This window comes from Elephantulus edwardii, unplaced genomic scaffold (assembly GCF_000299155.1).
Source record: "Elephantulus edwardii isolate Elephantulus edwardi_28Jun2011 unplaced genomic scaffold, EleEdw1.0 scaffold00256, whole genome shotgun sequence".
NCBI lineage: Eukaryota > Metazoa > Chordata > Mammalia > Macroscelidea > Macroscelididae > Elephantulus > Elephantulus edwardii.
In genome coordinates this window covers 2607998-2631104 of record NW_006400006.1, presented here as the reverse complement: position 1 = coordinate 2631104, position 23107 = coordinate 2607998, and the positions used below count along the sequence as shown (strand labels likewise).

General features: G+C 38.8%; 1 protein-coding gene across 4 annotated transcripts in view; it reads left to right on the top strand.

The window, feature by feature from the left end:
• The window catches only part of GRIK1 (glutamate receptor, ionotropic, kainate 1), a 775818-nt gene that overhangs the window by 508496 nt on the left and 244215 nt on the right, over positions 1 to 23107 (top strand). For all 4 annotated transcript variants that reach the window (XM_006899417.1, XM_006899415.1, XM_006899414.1 and 1 more), the window contains exon 4: positions 5229 to 5410. In XM_006899417.1, the coding sequence (XP_006899479.1) occupies positions 5229 to 5410 (182 nt within the window). The remainder of the gene's footprint in view (positions 1 to 5228; positions 5411 to 23107) is intronic.

The following is a 23107-nucleotide window of genomic DNA, read 5'->3' as shown; positions in this document are numbered from 1 at the left end:
AGGAAATTGCTCTTTGCTGAACTGTTCTTTACAAATTGCTCTTCCCATAACTTTAATCTTGACATTTGCTGATCCCTCCCTGCCAGAGGCCAAGTCACTGGCTTTCAGGTCAAATGAGAAAAGTAGGGACAAAGTTGTGAACGTTGCACAAAAATGAATTTACTTCAGACAGAAAAGGGTCTTTCATATTGAATTGCTTTACAGTATGCCTTTCTCCTTCTTTTCCTTTCTTATTGGTATGAAAATGTACTTAATATTATAAAATCATTATAAAAAGAGATAAGCTGGTTTTTTATTTAGTTTAGTTTTGTTTATTTTCTTGGTTTTGGTTGGTTTTTGGTTTTGTTTTTTATGAGCTCTTCTTACTGAGTCAATTCCAACTCCCAAGAACCTCATGTGATGGGAGCAGTTCACACTCACTTTCTTCTTCTGAGTCTCTGGATTAAGTTCCAACTGCCTGTCTTCCATTAACACTCAAGTGCTTAAACCTTGCACTATCAGGGCTCCTTTTGAGGAGAGGCAGAAAATTGTTTATTAATGTCTTTTTGTAGCAAATAGAGGATTAATGTGTTTTGGGGTTTTTGGGGTTTTTTTTTGTTGTTGTTGTTGTTTTAGTGATCTTGGTTTATTGTTTCCTCCCGTGGCTAGACGTTGATGCGTGAGGATTAATGTTTTTATGCTGAGCCAAAGTTGCTTTTCTCCCCCACCCCCCTCTCTCGTCATCTTTTCCCTCTATCTATAGTTAGTAAATTCATTAAATAGTTGATCTGAAATCCAAAGGGAAGGGAGAGCACAAATTTGGTGGAAACAGCCATACATTTGGAGTCAGAAGATAGATCTGGCTTTAAGCCCTGGCTCTGCCACTTATTAGCTACATGACCTTGAGCGAGTCACTCCAGCCTCTGTCAGCTTCAGCTCATAATCTATAAAATTAGGTAGTAATGTCTGTTCCACCTAGCTCACAAGAGTTGATAGGGTGAAATCCTCCCATGGGTTATTTGAATCAAGATGGATTTCTCTCTCACTCCCAGTGCTTAGCATGGGGTTTGGCACAGACTCAGCATTCAAGAAATCTTTTCAATCAAAGAAGAAAAAAAGAAAATGTATGTCAAGTGTAAATGCCTTAATGTGTGAAAGCAGTCACAATAGGAAGATGACTTCAGGACTCACATTTGATTCAGCAAGAATAAAAACAGCAAGCTCATTGCAAATTGTGACTGAATTTTATTTCTTTTTTTCATTTTATTTAAGAGCCACATTGAACTTTCTATTGTAGCCCTGCACAAATTAAAAAAAAAAATCCAAATAGAAAAAACATACTAAATAGCAAAGCAGGAGTGCAGTAGGAGAGAATGGGAGAGAGACAAAAATAGTCTGGTAAACAGGAGAAAGAACAAGGCACTGCTTCTACTTTTCTTCCATTTTATCAAAAAACCTATATTTGTTCCTTCCCCACTAATAACTTCTATTTGTAAGTCAGGATGGTGTGAAGTAGAGATTTTGCTTGTCGGTCTAAGAAACCCATTTTAATCCTGACTCCTATGACCCTGAATAAATTACCTAATTGCTTTGGACCTTAGTTTCCTTATTAGTGAAATGAATATAATAAGGCTTGTCTCATAGAATTATTGTCAAGACAAGAACAAGCAACAAACAACCTATACAATACAGTGTGCTCACTTTCCTCCTATTTTTGGTTTTCATCAGTAGCTCAGTACAAGTGGTTCTGGAAGTAAGGAGACAAGGAGCTTATTATCTGCACGTGAGAGCATTGACTGATTTAAGCTTGTTGTTGTTGTTATTGTTTGGTGTTGTCAAGTCGTAGATGACTCATAGGGACCCTACGAATGAAAGGCCTGGGCATTGTTCATAGGGTGTCTGGAGGCAAGCCATTTCGGAAGTGGATGCTGCTCCTGCTTCCAGGTTTGCTTTAATCTGGAAGCTCCAGCAAACACTGTACATCATGGGTGACCATTACCACATTTGGCACATTAGTGTCACAGTGGTCAACATCACAACAAAGAGTTACCTCTGTACAGCAATGCACAGACCAGTGCTATACCACCTAGAAGCATGTTTGACAGGAAAACAATTTGAACCTGGCCTGAGGGCCACAGATTAAAATCACTCACCCTCAGTAAGAAAAATAATCCAGGAAAAGATGTCTTAGTTATAAAATACTACTGTAACAGAAACACCACAATTGGATGGCTGTAAAGAAAGAAGTATCTTCCTTCCCTCCCCAATTCTAGAAGCTAAACTTCCTAATCAGGGCTATTTCTTCCTTGTAGGTAGTTTTGAAAGTTCCTTAATTCCTCACTTAGAGATGTTCTTCTAAAGTGTCTGTCTTCCCAAGAGTGCATGTCTCTGTGTCTCTCATTGCTATAGAGTTAATTCTAACTTAGATCATCCTTCCAGTGACTTTTCAGAGGCTGTAAATCACACAGCAGGAGGTGGTCCATCTTTTTCTAGCAGAGTCCTGATGAATTTCAACTGCCCGGGAAGCACAGTCTTTGGAGTAGTAGCTCAACTCTCCAGAGTCTATGCCAGAAGAGCTCATTCTGTGTATATTGTTATGTGCCTTTGAGTTGGAACCAACTCATAAACTGACCCTCTAGCAAGTTTTCAGAGCCTATGAATCTTATGAGAGTAGATAGTCCATCTTTCTTCTCCACAGAAGCCAGTGGATTCAAACCATTGGCCTTTGGGTTGGAAGCATAACTCCTTACCAATTAAGCTACCAGAACGTCCCTTGTCTCTGTTCAGCCAATTCTTTTTCTAACTCAAAAGTTACATTTAGAATTCTCCCTACATGTGGAAGGGAGCTCTGTTGGTACAATTTGTAGGGATGTGACCTGCTTACTCAAAGGCTGACTATTCAAATCCACCAGTGACTTTGCAGAAGAAAGACGTGTAATCTCCTCTTACTGAGATTCGCTGTCCAAGAAATCCAATAGAGAGTCAATTATGCGTCGGTTCCAACTCAATGGCATGGTGTTTGTCTGTTTGTTTATTCATGTTTTCCTACTGATGTACTTAAGAGATGATTTTAATTTAAAATAATATTACATCTATAGATAAAGAGGCTCCAATTCCAACACACATTTAGAGGGAACACACCTTAATTTCTCTCAGGACATCAATCTGACAGCTTTAATTTTTTTTAAGTTTATAAAGAAATGTAAAATAAGTACCAAGTTGTATGGTTCTCCAGCTCCTGATCCACCTTGTCCCCTAGATCCTTAAAGGCAAGCAGCATGAATACAAACCTACTGCACTTCAAAACCAAACCCTCTTAGTTTCCACAGCCAGTGTGATGGTAATAAGGAGCCTGATGGCACAGTGGTTAAGTACTCAGCCGCTAACTGAGAGCCAGCAGCTCAGACTGGCCTGCGGCTCCATGCCTATCTGGTAAAATGCAACTTTACAGCCTTGAAATCTCTCCAAGCAGCGCTGCTGTGTGCTGTAATTAATTGTTAAGAGTCAGGATGGCCTAGAGGACAAACAACATAAGAGAAACACCACAAGTGAGTGGCTTTCGGAAACAAAAAATCATTTCTCACAATACAGGAGGCTAGAATGCTGAAGTCAAGATGCGAGCTTTTAGAGGATGCTTTCTCGTTCTACTGGCTCTCAGGGAAAGGGCTTCTCACTCTGAAGCCCTTTTCCACCTTAATGATCTTCATGTGGTGTACCTCCTTCTCCCATCAGAACTTTCTTCTTCCTGTGTCTAATCAGCTCTTCTATAACTCAGAAATGATTATTTTAAAACACATCTACCCTGATATGGCTACACTGACATAGCAAAAAACCCTTTTTGCAAATGGGATTGCATCCACAGGTATAAATTTAGAAAGAAAAAAACCCACCTTCTTAGCCCTCAAAACAGACTCATAGACCCTCCAGTAGTTTTTAGAGGCTGTAAATAGCATCAAGAGGAGATTGTCCATCTTTTGCTGTCAGAGCTGCTGGTGGACCCAAACTGCCCGAGAGCTGCCATGTTCAGGTTAGAAGCAAAACCCACTGTGAGCTGAGCCACCAGAGCCCTGAAACAGGCTAGGGTTTACAGCACATATTTTTTGAGAGATACAATCCAACAACACAAACCTATTCACAGTGTGATAAAAACATTTTCACTTTGAGCCACAACATGTGGCTCCTGAACGGAGACATGTGGAGGAATAAATAAGTAAAACAAGAAAAATAAATGCATAAAGTCTATGGGAAGCTAGCATCAGTAATTCATGGCACATACCGGGATTTCCGTAGGAATACTCACAAAGTTTAATAGTGTCTGTTGATTACTTGAAACTGACAAATCCTGAAAGCACAGAACCATATTTTTTTTGAAAAAAGTCAATTTTCCAACGTGACAGGAGAGTGACAGTTAACATTATGCAGAGTAGCAGGCACCAGTTAGCTTTTGGGACATTGGTCTGAGGCTTTATAGAGCTGTTTGTCTTGTCCTAGGAAAGCACTTCCATCTGAAAATGGTGCAGCTCAGTAGATGCTTACATGTGGTGGATTGACATTCTCAGCCAACTTGATTGACACTATGCCCTTTCATACAATTGCCAATGGCTTATTTTTTAACTGTCTTCTATTCTTATTATCATCATCTCCAAACATTCTATAGTTTTGTTTCTTTTTCATCAAGAACACATTTTCCAATTCAACATTCAATCATAATTAGAGAGAGAGGGTAATGAGCTGTTTAAAAATAGTTTATATGGCAGGAACTGGAAGATTATATAAAGCAGCCAAACTAATTAACTGGTAAACAGTATGCTACATATGAATAGTTGATGAAAGACCTATGGAAGTTCACAGTCCTAAGTGATTAAAATAGCCTAATTTGGCTTTTTAAATGAGTATGTATCAACCTTTATTTGAGGAAGGGGGGGGCTTTAGAAATTTCAATAGACAGTCACAGATTTATTAAAAATTGTCGGTGTTGTCCAACAGCTGGAAATGATAATTTTATTCCAGATAAAATCAAAATGCAATTGGGGAAATTGTGATTTCAGGCCACATATATCCACAAAGGGAAAATATCGGTATAATCTATTACAGAAAGGGATGACAAATGGGAAGTCAATAATATAGCCTCTAGATAGGTGGTTGCTTGGTGCATTTTAGGAAGGAGATGATTTTGACTGTAAATGGCAATAAACAATATTCTTTCAACAGGATAGTCTTCTGTTGCATGATTGCATGTCATTTTCCAGGTCTAATTCGTCTGCAGGAGCTCATCAAAGCTCCCTCCAGATATAATATTAAAATCAAAATCCGCCAGCTGCCCTCTGGGAATAAAGATGCCAAGCCTCTACTTAAGGAGATGAAGAAAGGCAAGGAGTTCTACGTGATATTCGATTGTTCACATGAAACAGCCGCTGAAATCCTTAAGCAGGTAAGAGAGATGGGGATTGAGGGGGGCGGGGAGCACGGGAAAATGCTCATTTCTCTTTATCAAAAATGCCATCTGCTTTTCACTTCTTGCAGCATGATAAAAAGTGCAGCTGGCAAGTTTGGGCTCAAAAAAGAGTTTTTGGAACCATTTCAATGAAGGTGGCTCAGGAAGCCACTTAAACGTCCTATACCATCACCCCTGCATCCCATATCACCACCACCACCTCCCCGCCCCACTCCCCGCCCCTGTCCAACACACACACTGAAATGTACTAGCTGTTGATGTGTGGTCTGCTAGGTGCATTTTAAAGATCTGTGAATCCTGCAGGCAGATTGTGAGGAGGATGAGGTTCAATGATAATTTTGAGGAAGAAAATCAGCATAAACCAGATTGCCAGAAAGCAATCCATTAATTAATTAATCCAGTCCCCACTTCTCTATAATTTCTGATACCTGTCAATAACACAGCACTTTTTTTTTTACTCTGTTCCTTGGGCCAGGCCAAGTCTTACAAGTTAAGAAGACTCTGTCCTTGACATTGCTAGTTTGTTGAAACGACCTCCAGAACTTATATGGCTTTTATTACAATTGTTGTTAGGTGTATCAGGTTGCCTTCAACACCTACTGACCCTGTGCACAACAAAATAAAAGACCGCCCGATCCTGCACTATCCTCACAGTCATTGCTGTGTTTAAGCCCATTTTTGTAGCTACTGTGTCAATCAACTTGGCTGAGAGTCTCTCTTTTTCTCTGACCCTTTAGTCTGGTAAACACTTATATACTTTTATTGCAGTTGTTATTATGTTGTGTACAGCTGAGTCAGAATCAAGTCATAGCTGAGCCTCTAGCAGGTTTTCAGGAGCTGTAAATCACACAGAAGGAGACTGTCCATCTTTTTTCCACAAAGCACCTGGTGGATTTGAACTGTATGCCATTAGATTGGCAATGTAACTCCTTACCGCTAAGACACCAGAAGGGATAGATATCAAATCCTCATAAGAAAATGATGCACAGAGAAATCTAGGAAGATTCCCAGAACAGAGCTTCTGTGCCTTAGAAAGGGTTCATCATTCTCCCTTCACTGGCTAGAAACTTTCTGGGTCTTAAAGTTCCAAGCTTTTATTGGTCAGATCTGCATGATAAGGAAATGGTGATGACGTAGACTGAACAGAGCTGTGCTGCTAACCCAAAGGTCACTCTTTCTTCTCTTGGGGTTCAACTCCAATAGTGGTTCCAAAGAAGAAAGATGAGCAATTGACTCATGTGTGACTTACAAGAAATTCCATTGAGGGCCAACTCTGGGTATCTTCTAATTCAGTGTCAAGGAGTGAATGAGTGTGCATGTTTGGTTAAAGCATTCTTTTTAAGACTAATTGATATTAGCCTCCCAGGCCTGCCAGCTAACAATCAAGAAAATCCTCAGGTATGACCTAGAAATCCCAAACAAATTCATCCCATGTATTCCAAGGGCTTATAGGTCAAGAGCCAACTACAAAGGCTACTTTACTTTGGGGAAAGGTAAACTTTTGACCCTCAAGAGAATGCTTTCAATGTGAAAAATCATCTGTTCTGATTTTGATTCACACAGTACCTGACTCATCCTAACACAAACTCCTCAAGCTGGAATCCCTGTTGACAAACTTGCAGGATGCGAAGTACAGTAAAAATGCACAAGAGAAAGTCACTAAGGATACTATTTTTTCCAGTATGTTTTACATACTGCATTGCCATGCATTACCCTACCCAGGTAATATAATATAAATTCTTGGTAAATTTTGAAGTCCTACAGAAATTAAGAGAGAGTGTAGTCTGTAGGGTGTTGCAATGCCAATCCAAAGACAGCTCCTCACTGGCAGTGTGACACCACTAACAGCTCCGAGGGAGAAAGACGAGCAATCTCTGCTCATAAAGATTTACAGCCTCAGCAACTGGTTGGAGGGTCTCTGTGAGTCCGAATCAATACAACATTAGTGAGTTTAAATTTTATATAAATGAAAGATGTCAGTAATGTTAAGAATATCCACAGCAACAAAAATGATGTCATTATTTTGGATCACTTCAGGATATATCATTGGACATAAACTCAAGGGAAATAATTCTAAAGTAGAAAAATTATCAAAGAGTAGAGGTTATAAGATATAAAACTGGTATCAAAGTTATAGATAAATTATCAAAGATAAAAGATACAGAAAAGTTATCAAAGACTAGCAGTAGCTCTGGTGCCTTAGTGGTAAGAAGTGGTGTTACCAATCCAAAGGCAAGAGGTTGACTCTGCCAGCAATTCTCTGGAAGAAAGATGGACAGTCTTCTCCCAAGCAATTTATTACCTTTGAAAACCCACTGGAGAGTCACTATGAGATGCTTCTGATTCAATAACATAATACATACGGTGGTTCTCAGCTTGGAGTGCTCCCTATCCCTTGGAAACAAGAATGGCAAGCCTATTCTTATATACTCTGGGCATGTTACTAGAAGGAGTTATCCCTTGGAAAGGGACATCGTGCTAGGAAATGTGTACAGCAGTGGGCTGAAGTATGTCACAGAGGCAATGAGGATGGCACAGAATAGGACAGGGTTCAGATCAGTTGTTCACAGGGTTGCTAGGAGTTGTACTCAACATCATAGTTAAAGTCGTACTCCATGGCACTTAAAAATACAAGTTATATTTTAAGGTATCATGGTGGTATAGCAGGTGGTACAACAGTAAGTATTATATGACTAACTGAATGGTTGGCAGTTCTACTCTATCAGCCCCTCCACGAAAGAAAAAAGTGTGTGCTTCTGTTATAATTTATAGTCTCAGTAACCAAATAGATGGTGGCCATGAGATAAAACTGATTTGATCACAGTGAGCAGGTTCTTTTTTAGGTGTTGGTGATACAGTGCTTAAAATGGTCAAAGTGCTTGACAACTAACCAAAAAGTTTTAACCTACCAGTAGATCCACAGAGCAAAATATGGCAGTTGGCTTCATCTGGAAGTTAGCTTTGTCTTCTTACATAAAGAAATGTTGTGTTATTGTTGTTGCTATGTGCTGTCAAGTCAAGAACAACTCATTGTGACCCTATGAACAAGAGATCTGCAATCAATCCTGTCCTGTGCTCTGTGCTATCCTCACAATCTCTGACATACTAGAGCCCATTGTAGCAGTCATTGTGTCAATCTACCTGGTTAAGATCATCCTCTCTTTCATGGACCATCCACTTTTCCAAGCATGAAGTCTCTCTTCAAGGAATAACACCTCATAACAACATGACCAAAGTATGTGAAATGAAGCTTTGTCATCTTTGCCTCCAAAGAACACTCTGGCTACACTCTGTCCAAGACGTATTTCTCTGGTTGTTTTTGGCAGTCCATGTAATATTCAGTGCTATTCTCCAATATCACAGCTCAAGGCATCTTTTTTTCCTCTGCCATCCTTATTCATTCTTCAGCTCTCAAATACATAGCAAGTGATTGGAAAGACCATAGCCTAAATCAGATGCACCTTAGTCCTCAAACTGACTTTATTGCTCCTCAATAATTTACAGAGGTCACTCACTGAAGACTTTCCTAATGCAATATGTCTCCTGATTTCATGACTACTTATACCAAAGGTGTTGACTGAGGATGCAAGCAAGATGAAATAATTGACAACTTTAATTTTTTTCTCAATCTATGATGATGGTGCCTATTGGTCCAGTAGTAAGACTTTTTTTTCCTTGACATTGAGATGCAATCCATATTAAAAGCTGTATTCCTTGATCTTCTGCAATAAGTTCTTCAAGTCCTTATTTTCAGCAAGCAAAATTGTTTCATATGCATAACACAGGTTATTAATGGGTATTCCTCCAATCCTAATGCCACATTCTTCTTCATAGAATCCAGCTTCTCAAGTAGTATTTTCAACATACAGACAGAATAGATGTAGAGAGATGATATAGCTATGATACACATTTTTCTTATTTTTTAAATTTTATACTGATTTTTTTACAAAGTTGTAGTACATTGTTTTTCACACTAAATATTTCCCATTTCCTTCACCCTCCACCCATAAAATTGTGTGACACTATGATTAACACCACCCCCTGTCTATCCTCACCCCACTGCTTCCACCCTATCTCCCCCTGGGATCCTTATACTCATTACAATAATAGTTTTATATAGTATTTGTCCTTATAGGAATGAGTTATTTCACTCAACATAATGCTCTTGTGTTCCCTTGCTCTTTTTACACAACAGCCTCTTGATCTTGGTATAGGTTTAACATGAGTATGATTAAGGATTCTGGGATTCCATTCTTCCCAGTGTTAGCTATAAGTAGTTATCATCCACACAGTCAAATGCCTTTGCATAGTCAATAAAGCATAAATACACATTCTCCCAGTATTCTTTACTTTCATCAAAGATCCACCTGACATCAGTAAAGATATTCCTGGTTCCACAGCCTCTTCTAAACCCTGCTTGAACTTCTGACAATTCCTTATCTATGTACAGTTCTATTTGTTTTTTGAATGGTCTTCAGCAGTATTTTGCTTGTATGTGATATATCAGATATTGTTTGATAGTTTCCACATTCTGTTAGATCACATTTCTTGAGAATGGGAATAAATATGGACCTCTTCCATTACAGCCTTGGAGACTGATTAAAGCAGTTCTACCTTGCCCAACACAATTGACTTACGACAACAGATTTTTTTCTTTTGGTCTTAAAATACATTGTTATTATGACAATGGAGAAAGCGTTCTTCAAGTAGACAGAGGATATGGTTGCTTCTAAATATTTTTAAATGTCTTTTCCCAACAAAGAACTGTTGTTTGTTGTTGTTATGTGCCGTCGGGTTGCTTGCGACTCATAGCGACCCCATGTACAACATCCCTAAACTCTGCTCTGTCCTGTGCCAATCGCACTCTCTCTGACACACCCATCCCAGTCAGTGAATATGAGCAGTGTCAAGAATGAAGCACCTGGTACAGACATCAACAAATCTCGGCTTACTCCAACTCCACCCCCATGAAGGATTGTAGATCAGACACTTATGTTCCATCAGTTTTATAATGACTGATTTTCAGACTTAGATGGCCAGAATTTTCTTCCTAGTCCATCATAGCCTGGGATTTCCAGTGAAACCTGTGTACCATCCTACCAACTGGCAAGCCTCCACTAACAGACAGGTGATAGCTGTGCATGCGTATATTGGTTTAGAATCAAGGACAGTTGTCCTGTTTGGAAGGGTGCATTCTATCTATAGACTACTCTCAATTTCTGAGAGGGAAAAATGGCTTTCCCAAACTGCACAGCTGAGTTCTAACACTTACACTCCTACATCACACTCCTTCTCTCCACTAAGAGATGTTCCTCTCCAGTTAAATAAAAGGCATCTGTTATTTACTTCTAGACAATAGCTACATGAACAAATCTTTAGGTATTATAATTTTTCCTTCTAAAGAAAGCAAGCATGTTGCACTAATTCCAACAACTAGAGAACATGAGAGGTAAATAAATGCGATCAGCAGCCCTTTATCTCAAGGCTTCACTTGAGAATTGTAATACAGTTCATTAAAGTGTGTAATGTAGTGTGGACCAGAACTGTGAAAACACCCAGATCTTATGTGAAGTTCTCAAAATGCCAAGTAGCAACTCTTTGCAGAAGCCTGTTTCAATGTAGACTGGGGACTTCTGTAACACTTAAGAGAATGATTTGCTGATAAGACTTTTCTGCATTAGAGACCCATTAGCCTCACATAACTGACTGCATCTCTCTCTCTAAAAGGGCAGTTCTGGGACAGGCAAGAGAAGAGCTGCATCACAGCCATGGAGAAGGGCTTTTAGAACTTTTTCTGTATCTGGATTAATTTAGACATAGTTTCTATAGTATAAGTGATTCTTTCCCAGCAGCCTATGGTTAATGTCAGTAAAAACATTGAAAAGAAAAATAAAATTGAAAGAATACTCTTTAAGAAATGGTTTACCAGTGTAGGTTCTCAAGAGAAATTGCCATTAGGAAAAATCTATCTATATAAAGAAAACAGATAAGGTAGGTAGGTAGGTAGGTAGGCAGGTAGGTAGATAGATAGATAGATAGATAGATAGATAGATAGACAGACAGATAGATAGACAGATATCTGTTCATGTCTATCTCTATATACAAAAAGTCTGGTTGCAGAATGGTTAAGCACTTAACTAAATGTCAGTGGTTAGAATTCACCATTCACTCCACTGGACAGACATGTGACATCCTGCTTCTTTCAAGATTATGGTCTTGGAACTTCTATTGGGACACTTCTACCCTGCCCTATAGAATTGACATGAGTGCCAACAACATGACACTACAACATTTAACAACTTATGACTATCTTTATCTATATGCGTGTATCTCTAGGTGGTACAAATGATTAATGACCTTGGCTGCTAGCCAAAAGTTTGAAAGTTGGAGTTCATCTAGAATCATCTCAGAAAAAATACTTGGAGACTGACCACCCCCCCAAAAAAAAAAATCTGCTACAGTCAACTCAAACACAGACAAGATTGTGCAGATGGTTCAGATGGTGCAGGGCTGGGCAGAGTTTCATCCTCTTTTACATAGAATTGCTGTGATTTGGAAGCTAATCAATGGCACCTAAAAATAACTACACTAATACTGCCTCGTTAGCATAAGAAAGAAAACCATTTCCAAATAGGATTTCCATAGATATATCAACAAGAGGGATTAATTCATATTCTTAGCAACCTTCCATCCAGTTTTTGAGACTGTGAACCTTAAAGAGTTCACAATTTAAAGATCACCTCTGCTTTCTCAAACACAGCAGCAACTGGTAGATTAAGACCATTGACCTTTCAGTTAGCGGCCCAAGATATAATCTACCAGGGCCCTTTACCACCAATATGGAGTTGAGGATTTAAAACACATTTTGGGGAGGTACTAGTCAATCCAGGACACACACACACACACACACACACACACACACACACGTGTGTGCACACTTCATATAAAGAAATTTGAAAAAAAAAAAAAGAAATTTGTTTGAAGAAATGGTTTATGAGAATGTGAGACCAGAAAAGCTAGTCTGTAGGGCCTGCCAGCAATGTGAAAACTTTGGGGCAGGAGCTGATGCTACAATGTTGACTGATTTATTTTTTTTTTAAATCTTGAAAGCTTCTGTTTTCTTGAATGAGAGATCCACTCAAATTACTGAAGGTAATCCTCTTTAGTATAGTCATTTGATTATAGATATTAGGTCTAGAAAACACATTCATTGCAACACCTAGAACTGTATTAAATTGAAGTGGGCATTTTAGCTTAACCTTAATGAGCTATCAGGGAGACTCTCCCAACAAATACCTGCTGAGAGAGGGTGTTCTTGTTAAGTGCTGTTGAGTTGAGTACAATTCATAGCAACCCTATAAACAACAGATCTGTACACTGTCTTATCTTGTGTAATCCTCACAACTTCTGACACACTCAAACCCATTGTCACAGTTGGCATCTCGGCCTACCTGGTGGAGGGTCGTCCTCTCTTTGGCTACCCTTTCACTCTGTGTTTCTTGGTTATAACCTCTCCTAGCAATATGCCAAAAGTATGTGAGACAGAGCTTCATTATCTTTGCCTTCAAGGAGTATTCTGACTGCACCTTCTCCAAGGCTTACTTATTTGTTCTTCTGGCAATCTATAAGCTCTTCAGAACTTTTCTCCAACTGGATAGAAGGGGACCGATTCAGTTCTGCCCTAACCACTGACAGAATTTTCCCTCGCTTCATTTTACCATGTGTTTAGCTCTCCAAATAATTTTAGTGCTAAGATTAGCTATGAGATGTGGGGAAAGGTATCAAAGGGATTATTCATTCAGTTTTTGTTGTAGATTAAAAATCTAAAAATATTTTTAAGAGATAAAAATTTTCTAAGTAGTATAAGTGAAAAAGAGGTAGTGAGAGCTTTCTCTCTTGCTCTGGATGTATGTATATTGGTGTGCATGTTGTTATTGTGTACCATCAAGTCAAAACTGACCCATAGCTGACCCTTTAGTAGGTTTTCAGAGGCAGTTAACTGCACAGGAGGAGATTGTATCTTTCTCCTGTGGAGCAGCTAGTGGATATGAACCGTGTACATTCAGGATTGTAGTGCAGATTCTTACCATTAAGCCACCAAAGCTCCCTACATACACACTGTGTGTGTGTGTGTGTGTGTGTGTGTGTGTGCTGTGTATTTTAATTGTTATTGATTGCTATTGAGTAGAGCACAACTAATAGTGACCCTGTGAAAAAAAGATCTGAAGCCCCCTACAACAATTGTCACTTATCAAAGTTCATAGAGCTTCCAGAGGCATGTTGTTTAGGAAGTGGATGCCATTCCTGCTTCCAAATCTGTCTTAAACTAGGAGCTCCACAAAACACTGTCCACCATGGGTAACAATTATGGCATTTGACACCCCAGGGGCACAAGTTTCAGTATCACAGCAACCCCAGGTTACGTCAGTACAACATATTGACAAAATAGTGCTGTACCACTTGGAAGAATGTTCCTCCAAAACATAGTAACAACCAACTTTAAATACAAAGGCCCTCCAAGAGATCTTGTTGACTCTCCACATATGTATATGGGGTGGGGGTATCTATGTATATTATATTTTCTTGACTAAATCTGTGGACCATAGTAAATTATGCATAACACTGAGAAAAATAGAAATCCTAGAAAACATAACTGTGCTTGTACAATGTCTATACCTATAATAGAAAACAGTTGTCTGAACAGAACAAGGAATATGCAAAATCAGGAAAGATATGTATCAGGGTTGTATCTTTTTCCACATCTATTCAATCTGTACTCTAAACAAATCATCTGAAAAGATGGACTATATGAAGAGGAATGAATCTTCAGGATTTAAGGAAGACTCATCAATAACTTGTGTTAGGCAGATGACACAACTTTTCTTGCAAAAAGTGTAGAAAACTTGAAGCATTTACTGTAGAAGATTAAAGCCTATATAGCTTTCAATATGGATTACACATCAACATCAAGAAAATAAATATTTTTGTCACTAGACCCATCAGCAACATCATGATAGATGGAGAATAATTTGAAGATGTCAAGGATTTCATTTCATTTCATTGGGATCCACAATCAATAAAATATCTATGGTAGCAACAATCAAAAAATCAAAAGATTAATCTAAAAATTCCCAGGTGTATTAGGAAAATTATCAAAGACCTCTTTAAAGTACTGAAGAGCAAGGATATAAGTTTAAAGACTGAGGTGTACTTGACCCAAGTCATGATATTTTGAATTACTTTCTATGTATCTGAAATTTGAACAATGAATAAGGACTACCAAAGAAGAACTGATGCACTCAACTGTGGTGCACCCAAAATCCAATCTTACTTGCTGAAAATGAGGAGGACTTGAAAAACTTTCTGCAGAATATCAAACAACAAAGCCTTCACTATGGATTGTATCTCAACATCAAGAAAACAAAAATTTTCATTGTACCTTGCCTCCAGAAACTCTATGAACTTGGAGAAACAATGAAAGTTATACAAGCGTCTATGTCTTTCATTCATAGGGTCTCTATGAGTCGCCTACGACTCGACAGCAATTAACAACAACATAGAGAGAGCTCAGTTGGCCTAGTAGACATAAAGCGATACTACCAAGCCAAAGGTCAATGATTTTAATCTGTGGCCCTCAGGCCTGGTTTTAACTGTGTTTGGTCAAGCATTCTTCTAAGTGGTATAGCACTAGTCTGTCCATTTGCTGTACAGATGTAAGTTGTGATCACCATGAAGCTGAACACTGTGACACTGATGTGTCAAATGAAATAATGGTTACCCATGGTGGACAGTGTTTGGTGGAGCACACGGATTAAAACAAGCTTAGAAGCAGGAGTGGCATCCACTTTTGAAATAGCTTCCCTCCAGAAACCCTGTGAACCTGGAGAAAGGATGAAAGGTATACAGGTGTTCAGGTCTTTCGTTCAGCGGTTCACTATGAGTCACCTATGACTCAATGGCAATTAAAAACAACAACAGCACTAGAGGTAATATTATGATAGATGGAAAAAGGATTGAAACTGTCAATGACTTTATCTTAGATGGATCTATAATCAGTACACTTGGTACCAGCAGTCAGGAGGTCAGGAGATGTATTGCACTGAGAAAGTCTGCAGTCAAGGACTTCTCCAAATTATTGAGGAGCAACTATGTTACTTTGTGGACTAAGGTGCACTTATTCAGGCCATGGTCTTTTTAAACACTTGCTATCCTGCTGAGAGCTGGATATGAATAAAGATGACAGAAAAGAGTTGATGTCTTTGATCTGTGGTGTTAGAAAAGAGTTCTGAAGATCATGGACTGCCAAAAAAAAATAAATAAATATGTCCTAAAGAAGGTACAGTCAGAAAGCTCCTTGAGACAATGGTAATAAGACTTTGTCTCACATAGTTTAGACTTGTTGCTCCAAGAAATTATTCCTTGGAGAAGGATATCATGCTTGGGAAGGTAGTGGGACAGTGGGGGGAAAAAAGACGACCTTCGCTCTGGTGGATTGACACAGTGGCAGAGGTGATGGGCTCAAGATATTGTGAAGATGGCACAGGATAAAACGGGGTTCATATTTGTTGTTCATGGAGTTGCTATGAGTTGTACTCTAGTCAATGGCACATAACAACAACAATATATAAAAGTACTGAATACACCATGTACTTCCCAAAGAACAAACAAATCTAGCTTGGAAGTAGTATAGCCAAGGTACTCCTTAGAGACAAGAATGATGAAACTGTGTCATATATTTTGGTCTTGTCAAGAGGGGCCAGTCTTGTAAAAAGACATTAAGCTGAGAAAAGTAGATCAGTGAAACAAAGGAAGACCCTCAATGAGATTGATTGATACGGTGAGTGTAACAATGAGGTTTAGTATAGCAGAGTTTGTTATCATGGTCCAGAATAAGACAAAGTTCCAATTATATTCATAGGGTAAGCATGAGTTAATAACTACTTAGTAAGGACAACATTTATCTTTCTATTTATCTATAGATAAACACTATCTACAATGAGAGGAAGATAGCTAGCTAGTAGATAGATAGATAGATAGATAGATAGATAGATAGACAGATAGATAGATTGATTGATAGATAGATTGTTGTTGTTGCTTTTATGTGCCATTGAGTTGCTTGCGACTCATAGCGACCCTATGTACAACAGCCCTAAACTCCGCTCTGTCCTGTGCCAGTCACACTGTCTCTGACACTCCCATCTCAATTATCCCAGTCACCAAATCAATCCACCTCATAGAGGGCCTTCCTCTCCTGCACTTTCCCTCCACCCTCCCAAGCATGATGTCCCTCTCCAAGGACCGGTCTCTTCTCACAACATGTCCAAAGTATGTTAGACGGAGCCGCAGAATCCTTGCTTCCAAGGAGCCACCCGGTTTAACCCTCTCCAGGACAAATCTGTTTGTTTTCCTAGCAGTCCATGGTATTCTGAATACTCTTCTCCAGCACCACAGCTCAAAGGCATCAATTCTCCTTCTATCCTCCTTGGTCATCGTCCAACTCTCTGATGCATAACAAGTGATTGCGAAAACCATAGCCTGTATCAGATGCACCTTAGTCTCCAGAGAGACACCCTTGATCTTCAGTACATTGGAGAGATCCCTAACAGCAGACTTTCCCATGGCAATGCGCCTTTTAATTTCCTGGCTGCTGGTGGCAACACTGTTGACTATGGAGCCAAGCAAACTAAAGCTGTGTACAATCTCAATCTCTTCACCATCCATCCTGATGCTGATAGTTAATTCTGTGGCTGATGCAAATGGTGAATGTGATTGGCTGCTAATAAAAAGATTAAAGTTGGAGCCCACACAGAAACACTTTGCAAGAAAGGGTTTGGTTTTTTTAATTGCACATAAAAGCACTTTCAGCTATTTTGAAATAACAGCAAAGGACACAAAAGGAATCATAGGCCATGAAAGATGCTGCTATTGTTTGAAGGATAATTCAAGATTTTAGCACTTCTGGAGGATAGTTTAGGATTATTCAGAATTTTATTCTGTTATACATGTTACTCAGTGACACTTAACAACAAACTTGTGGTGAGAACTGTTGTGTGCTTTCCAATAACTGGAAGTTTGACTCTCTAAACCCATCCATTGGTTCTGCTGTTTTATACTAGGGACTGCCAAGAAGCAGAATCAATTAGCTAGTAAGAGTTTTGTTATTTGTTTTTCGTTTTATTTGAAGATCCTTGACGTGCTGTAAGTTTGCACTTGTTTTTCTTAAAAAAATTATATTTGTGATGTCTGTAAGAAAGTGCAATAAGAATAGACAAGTATAAGGAAACTCCATTGCACATACTTGGGCATGTTGTTAGGAGAGGCTATTCCTTGGAAAAGAACATAGTGCTTTGAAAAGTGGAAGGTTAACAAAAGAGAGGAAAACCCTCAACAAGATGGATTAACACAGTGTCTGCAGTAATGAGCTCAAGCGTGTCAGGGCTGCTGAAGAGGACACATGATAGGACAGGGTTCCAATCTGTTGTTCATAGGATTGCTATGAGAGTCCACCTAAAAGTCACGAGAGGGCTGGTGATTATTTTCTAAAGAATAGAGGTTGCGTTTGTTTTGTTTCCTTGTATGTGAATTGATTATAAAAGTCTAGCAATTCTGTGGTCCAGTCTTCTAAGCCAGTCATTAGCAACTACCTCTGGAAGCAGAGATAGCACCTTGACTGCACTTACGCTGCTGAGAACTTCCTGTGGAAAATGCTCATGAGGGCTCAGGATTTCAGAGTCTTGATTTAGGAACTCTTCAAGAATTATTTTCTTTTTCCTACCAGAGGTAAAAATGGAAGGGTATAAATGTTACTACCAAGGCCTTTGTTGAGTGCCAATAAAGGAGTGGAACATTCCATAGATCATTTCATGCAATCCTCAAACCACCTTCTGAGGGAAATTTGCTGTCCTCATATTAGACTAGAGAAAATGAAAGTTCAAATAGTTGTAGTCATTAAAACGTCACGCTCTGAGTAGAAGCCCTGCTGGCCTAGTACATAACTGCTAACTGGAAGGTCAGAAATTTTAATTGACCAGCTACTCCAAGGGAGAAAAATGGGTAATCTCCTCCATAAAGATCTGCATCTTCAAAAACCCCAAGGAGGATCACAGAACTGACTTGATGGAATTGATTTGATATTTCTGGGTTCTCTGAGGGATAGTCAAGTAGCCATAAGATCTCCTGTGAATTTAATCTCAATCTCAGTGCACTCATTCATTCTACCGCAAAGGGCCCCTATTCAGTCTGTAAACACCTCCTGTTTTGAGCTGCCATCAAGTTGGCTTCTACTTACAATAACTTTATGTACAGCAGAACACTTATACACTGTCCTTACAATCTCTGCTGTGTGTATGCATGTTGTTTCAGTCATGTGTCAATCCTTCTAGTTGAGGGTCTTCCTCTCTTTTTCTGATCCTCCAGTTTTCCCCAGCATATCAAATAAACCCTTCCTAATCACAAGCCCAAAGTATGTGAGACAACCCTAACCCCAACTCATCATCCTTATTTCTAAGGAGCACTATGGCTGCATCTTTTCCAGAAATGTTTGCTCTTTGGGCAGCACATAATACATGCAGTACTCATCACCAACAATGGCACATTTCTGATCTTCCTTCTTCTTTATATTTCTTTCACATGCATATAAAGCACCTGAAAATGCCATGGCTTGAGTCAACCATCCTTTAGTTTTTAAAACGATACCCTTCCTCTTTAACACCTTAAAGAAGCCCTTAGCAGCGGATGCTCCCAGTGCAATACGTCTTGACTTTTTGAATGCTGTGTCCATAGATGTTCATTGTGGATACTTTTTAGACTTTCAGAAAAGCCTGAGAAAAACACAACCACTTGTTTCTGGTATTTTCTTTTTTTAATGGGAAATTAAAATGAATGTCTTTTTACACTTTTTTTCTAACATCCCTGCTGAGGCAGTATTTTCTGGCAGCTCAACTTTGCTTTTCTCTCATATGCATTTGTTACACTTCCCTGCACTTTCCTCATATTTTTTCTACTTTTAAAATAAGTCTTGATTTAAAAAAAGACATCAAAAATAACTTTTAAAATGATATTTGACATTTATCTTAAAGGAAAAAAATGGGGCAAAGTCTATAGTTATACTTAGGCATGCTAATCACTCCAGCAAAGCAATTATTCCCATTCACATTGAACAAGTACTATATGATGAGAATATGAAGTTATTTCTCCAAAATCAGTTAGAAATTCAAATGTCAAAACTTGAATAGGCTACAGAGGAGCAGGTTTTCCTTACGAACAAGCTGTCTTCATGAATTTCATAGATCTGAGAATTCTCCCATCAACCAGCCATTTTCACATGAGGTCCTGGGTGTCTTCTCTGTGTCACTGATATCCAGCCCTGCAGGTGTCCTCCTGCACTGTGACAATGCTAGTGTCTTCTCCACCTGCCACCAACACTAAAATCCCTGTTTCCCTATCTCCTACTACCTCCAAAACCTAAACTAAGTCAGTAGGATCATAAGGGCCCATTCCTCAGCTGTGCCATGAGGACAGAGCAGATCTGTGCTCCATAAAGATTTCGGTGACTCAAAACATTTTCTCTTAATATAATATTAATCTTCGTAATTTTTCACCATATATTTTAATCCACTGTCATAGAGTAAGGTAGCAAGTTGTGCTGCTAACCTAAAGGTTGTGTGTCTCCAATGGTTTAAATCTACCAACAGCTCTCTCAGAACAAGACAGACAATCTCTACCTTTTATTTACAATCTTGGAAACCTAATGAAAGTTTGTAATGAGCTGGGTCCTCACATGTATTTTAAGGGTACACAATTCAATCCATAAAAAAGTCTACTATGTTCTGAGAGTATCCCCTTTTTTCTCATGCAGCATTTGTGATGTGACTCTGATTCTCTCTCTGTTTGCTACCATCCATCCAATACTGAAATCCCTTGGACATTCTACCTGTTTAAGTAGGACCTCACTCCTCGCCCCTTGATGTTACTTGTGGTTAATGCCGAATCCTTGAGCATTCTTCCCCAAAGTTATCATCACTAAGATTTGATGATTCTAGGACCTTACAACAGCACTCTACTTATAAGTAAACCAAAACCGATTTGCCCTCAAGTTGATACCAATTCATGAAATCAGGAGCTGTAAATTTTTACGAGAAGAGAACACTTCATCTTTTACCTAGAGTGGCTCATGTATTTGAATCATAATCTTTGCTCAGCAACCTAACGTGTATTCACTAACACAGCTCCAATTGAAAAAAATACTGTTGTTAAGGGCATTTGTTTCTTTTCTGTCAATATTTTTAAAGCAATCTTTGTTTTACTCACTCGTATTCTGAGCACTGACTGCACTGTCAAGGTAAAGAAAAGCAGGTTGAATCCATCAGATAGTTTGCAGGAGAAAGATGGATAATCTCCTCCACTGCAATTTACCACCTCTGAAAACCTGCTGGAAGGTTGATGAGTCAGTTTCTATTTGAAAGTACACAATGGCAACAACAACATCAACAAATATATTACTTGCAGCATATAGCTCAGGGTTATAAACAAATGGCATGAATGCATAAATGAACCTAACCCCATGCTTGATGCTTAAAATGCATAATCTCCAAAATCTCCCTTCTTGAATTCACCTCAATGCACTATGCTCTCAACTCTGCCAACCTCTACGGGTTAAGCTATTCCAAAGATCTTTGTGCCTCAATTTCCTCAAAAAGAAGAGCTCTGTCACCACCTCGGATTTTATAATCCTAAAAACTATAATGCGATTAAGCCTGTATTTCTGCTTTTTGGAAATAAATGTGGCTCTTTGGAGAACTACATCTTCATCTTCAAGTTTAGGTGTACCATTGAAAGCAAGCCATTGTTTGAGCATAAGGAGCCTGAATGCTAATGAAGTCTGGGTGAGTGGGAAGGTGGGAGGGGGCTTCTGTGAGTCTCCTCCCACCAGGAGGTTGCAGCACGACTGAACCAGACACCAGAGTTGAAGCGTGGCCAGTGAAAGCATGAAGGTACTGTAAGAGACACAGGAATCTTGTAGCCGTGCTTGCATGACCAAGTATATCAAGGAGAGTTTTCCTTTTTTTCGTTCTTTCTTTCTCCAGAACACTTGTGGCAATAAGCCTTAGGCTTTAATTGAGCCATTAGTCTCCATAAAACATTTTAGTACCCAAATATATGGTAGAATTACGTCGTTTTTTTTCTCCTGTCAACATTTGCACACTTTTGCTGCTGTACCACTCCTCTACTCTTTCAATTAAGGAGAATACAAAGCTAGAGAGAAAATGTATTCTTTAATGCCCAGTTTCCCTCTGCTAGGAAGTACAATAGTGAGGTTAATTAATCAAGTAATTTTGCACGTTGAGCTTTTTCTTTCTTCTTGAAAATTGTGCTTAATTGTGGTGACTGAGGACAAGCAGAGGTGGTTCAATGAGTTTCATTTCATTTCCATGTTTCTTAAGAATAGACATGCCATCAGTATGTCTCTGAAGACAAAACCTTGCAAATCAAGCACAGCCACACAGTGAAGAGAAGGCATATATCTCATGGGGTTGCTATTTCATGGGGCATGCACAATATGTCAGACACTGTGCTATGCAGGCAAAAATCCATCTATTGGAAAAATTACACAAGCAAATTCTATATGCAAGAAACAGGCAGAGCTCAGAGAGGTTCTGTTACTGCCTCATAGTCATTCAGCAATTGAGGGGTGAAGCTGGGATTTTATATTTATCCTAAAATGTAGAAGAATGTGGTCTCCTCAGCTACTGCTGTCTGCACCAAGATGTCGACCTATCGCTGAACTGAAAGAACCTGGAATGTAGTTATTGAAGACACGGCCTTCTTAAATTTAGTACTTTCTTAATTATCAGACACCACTTTTAGCTTAAATGGGTTCTTAAAAAAAGTTAATTTTATTAATCATTCCTTGTCCAAATAAAGGAATTACCTTATTAAGGAAAAACCAAAAGCCTATTACCTTCAAGCCAACTTTAATTCAAAGCAAACCTACAAGACAATGTAGAAACATCCCATAGGGTTTAACTTTATCCTGTACAGAGATTAGTGGGTTTGTTAACTTTTGGTTAGTTACCCAACACGTAAGTCATTACACTACCAGGGTTCCTATAGTAGGAAAACTACAGATTTATTCTTTCCTTCCACAGATATATCTTGAGATGTGATTGGAGATAATGGAGATACAACAGTAGGGAGAAAATATTCTTGCTTCTTTAGGGCAAAAAGAGACCTTGAAAAGAAATGAATATTACAAGAGTATAGTTCTTCAATGCCCACAAACTTGTCTGAGATGATGAAGCTATTTCCCCAAGTAGTAAGGACTAAATAGAGTCTTAGAAATTTGTCAGGACTGAATGGGAAATTCAGCTCTTTCTCTAAAAGAATAAAATTACTACTATATATTGGGTACTTAATATAACATATTTCTTCACATTCTGGTGCTGCGATAATTAAAAAAAAAAACAACCCCAAAACAACAAACACCAAACACCTCAAACAAACAAAAACAAAACAGTAATGTGAACAATTTTCAAGAATAGAAACTTATTATCCTACAGCTCTGGAGGTCAGAGCTTCCCATCCATGTTGGTAGCATCCTTTGCCTCCTTTGGCTTATAGACATACTCATCTCTCTCTCTCTCTCTCTCTCTCTCTCTCTCTCTCTCTCTCTCT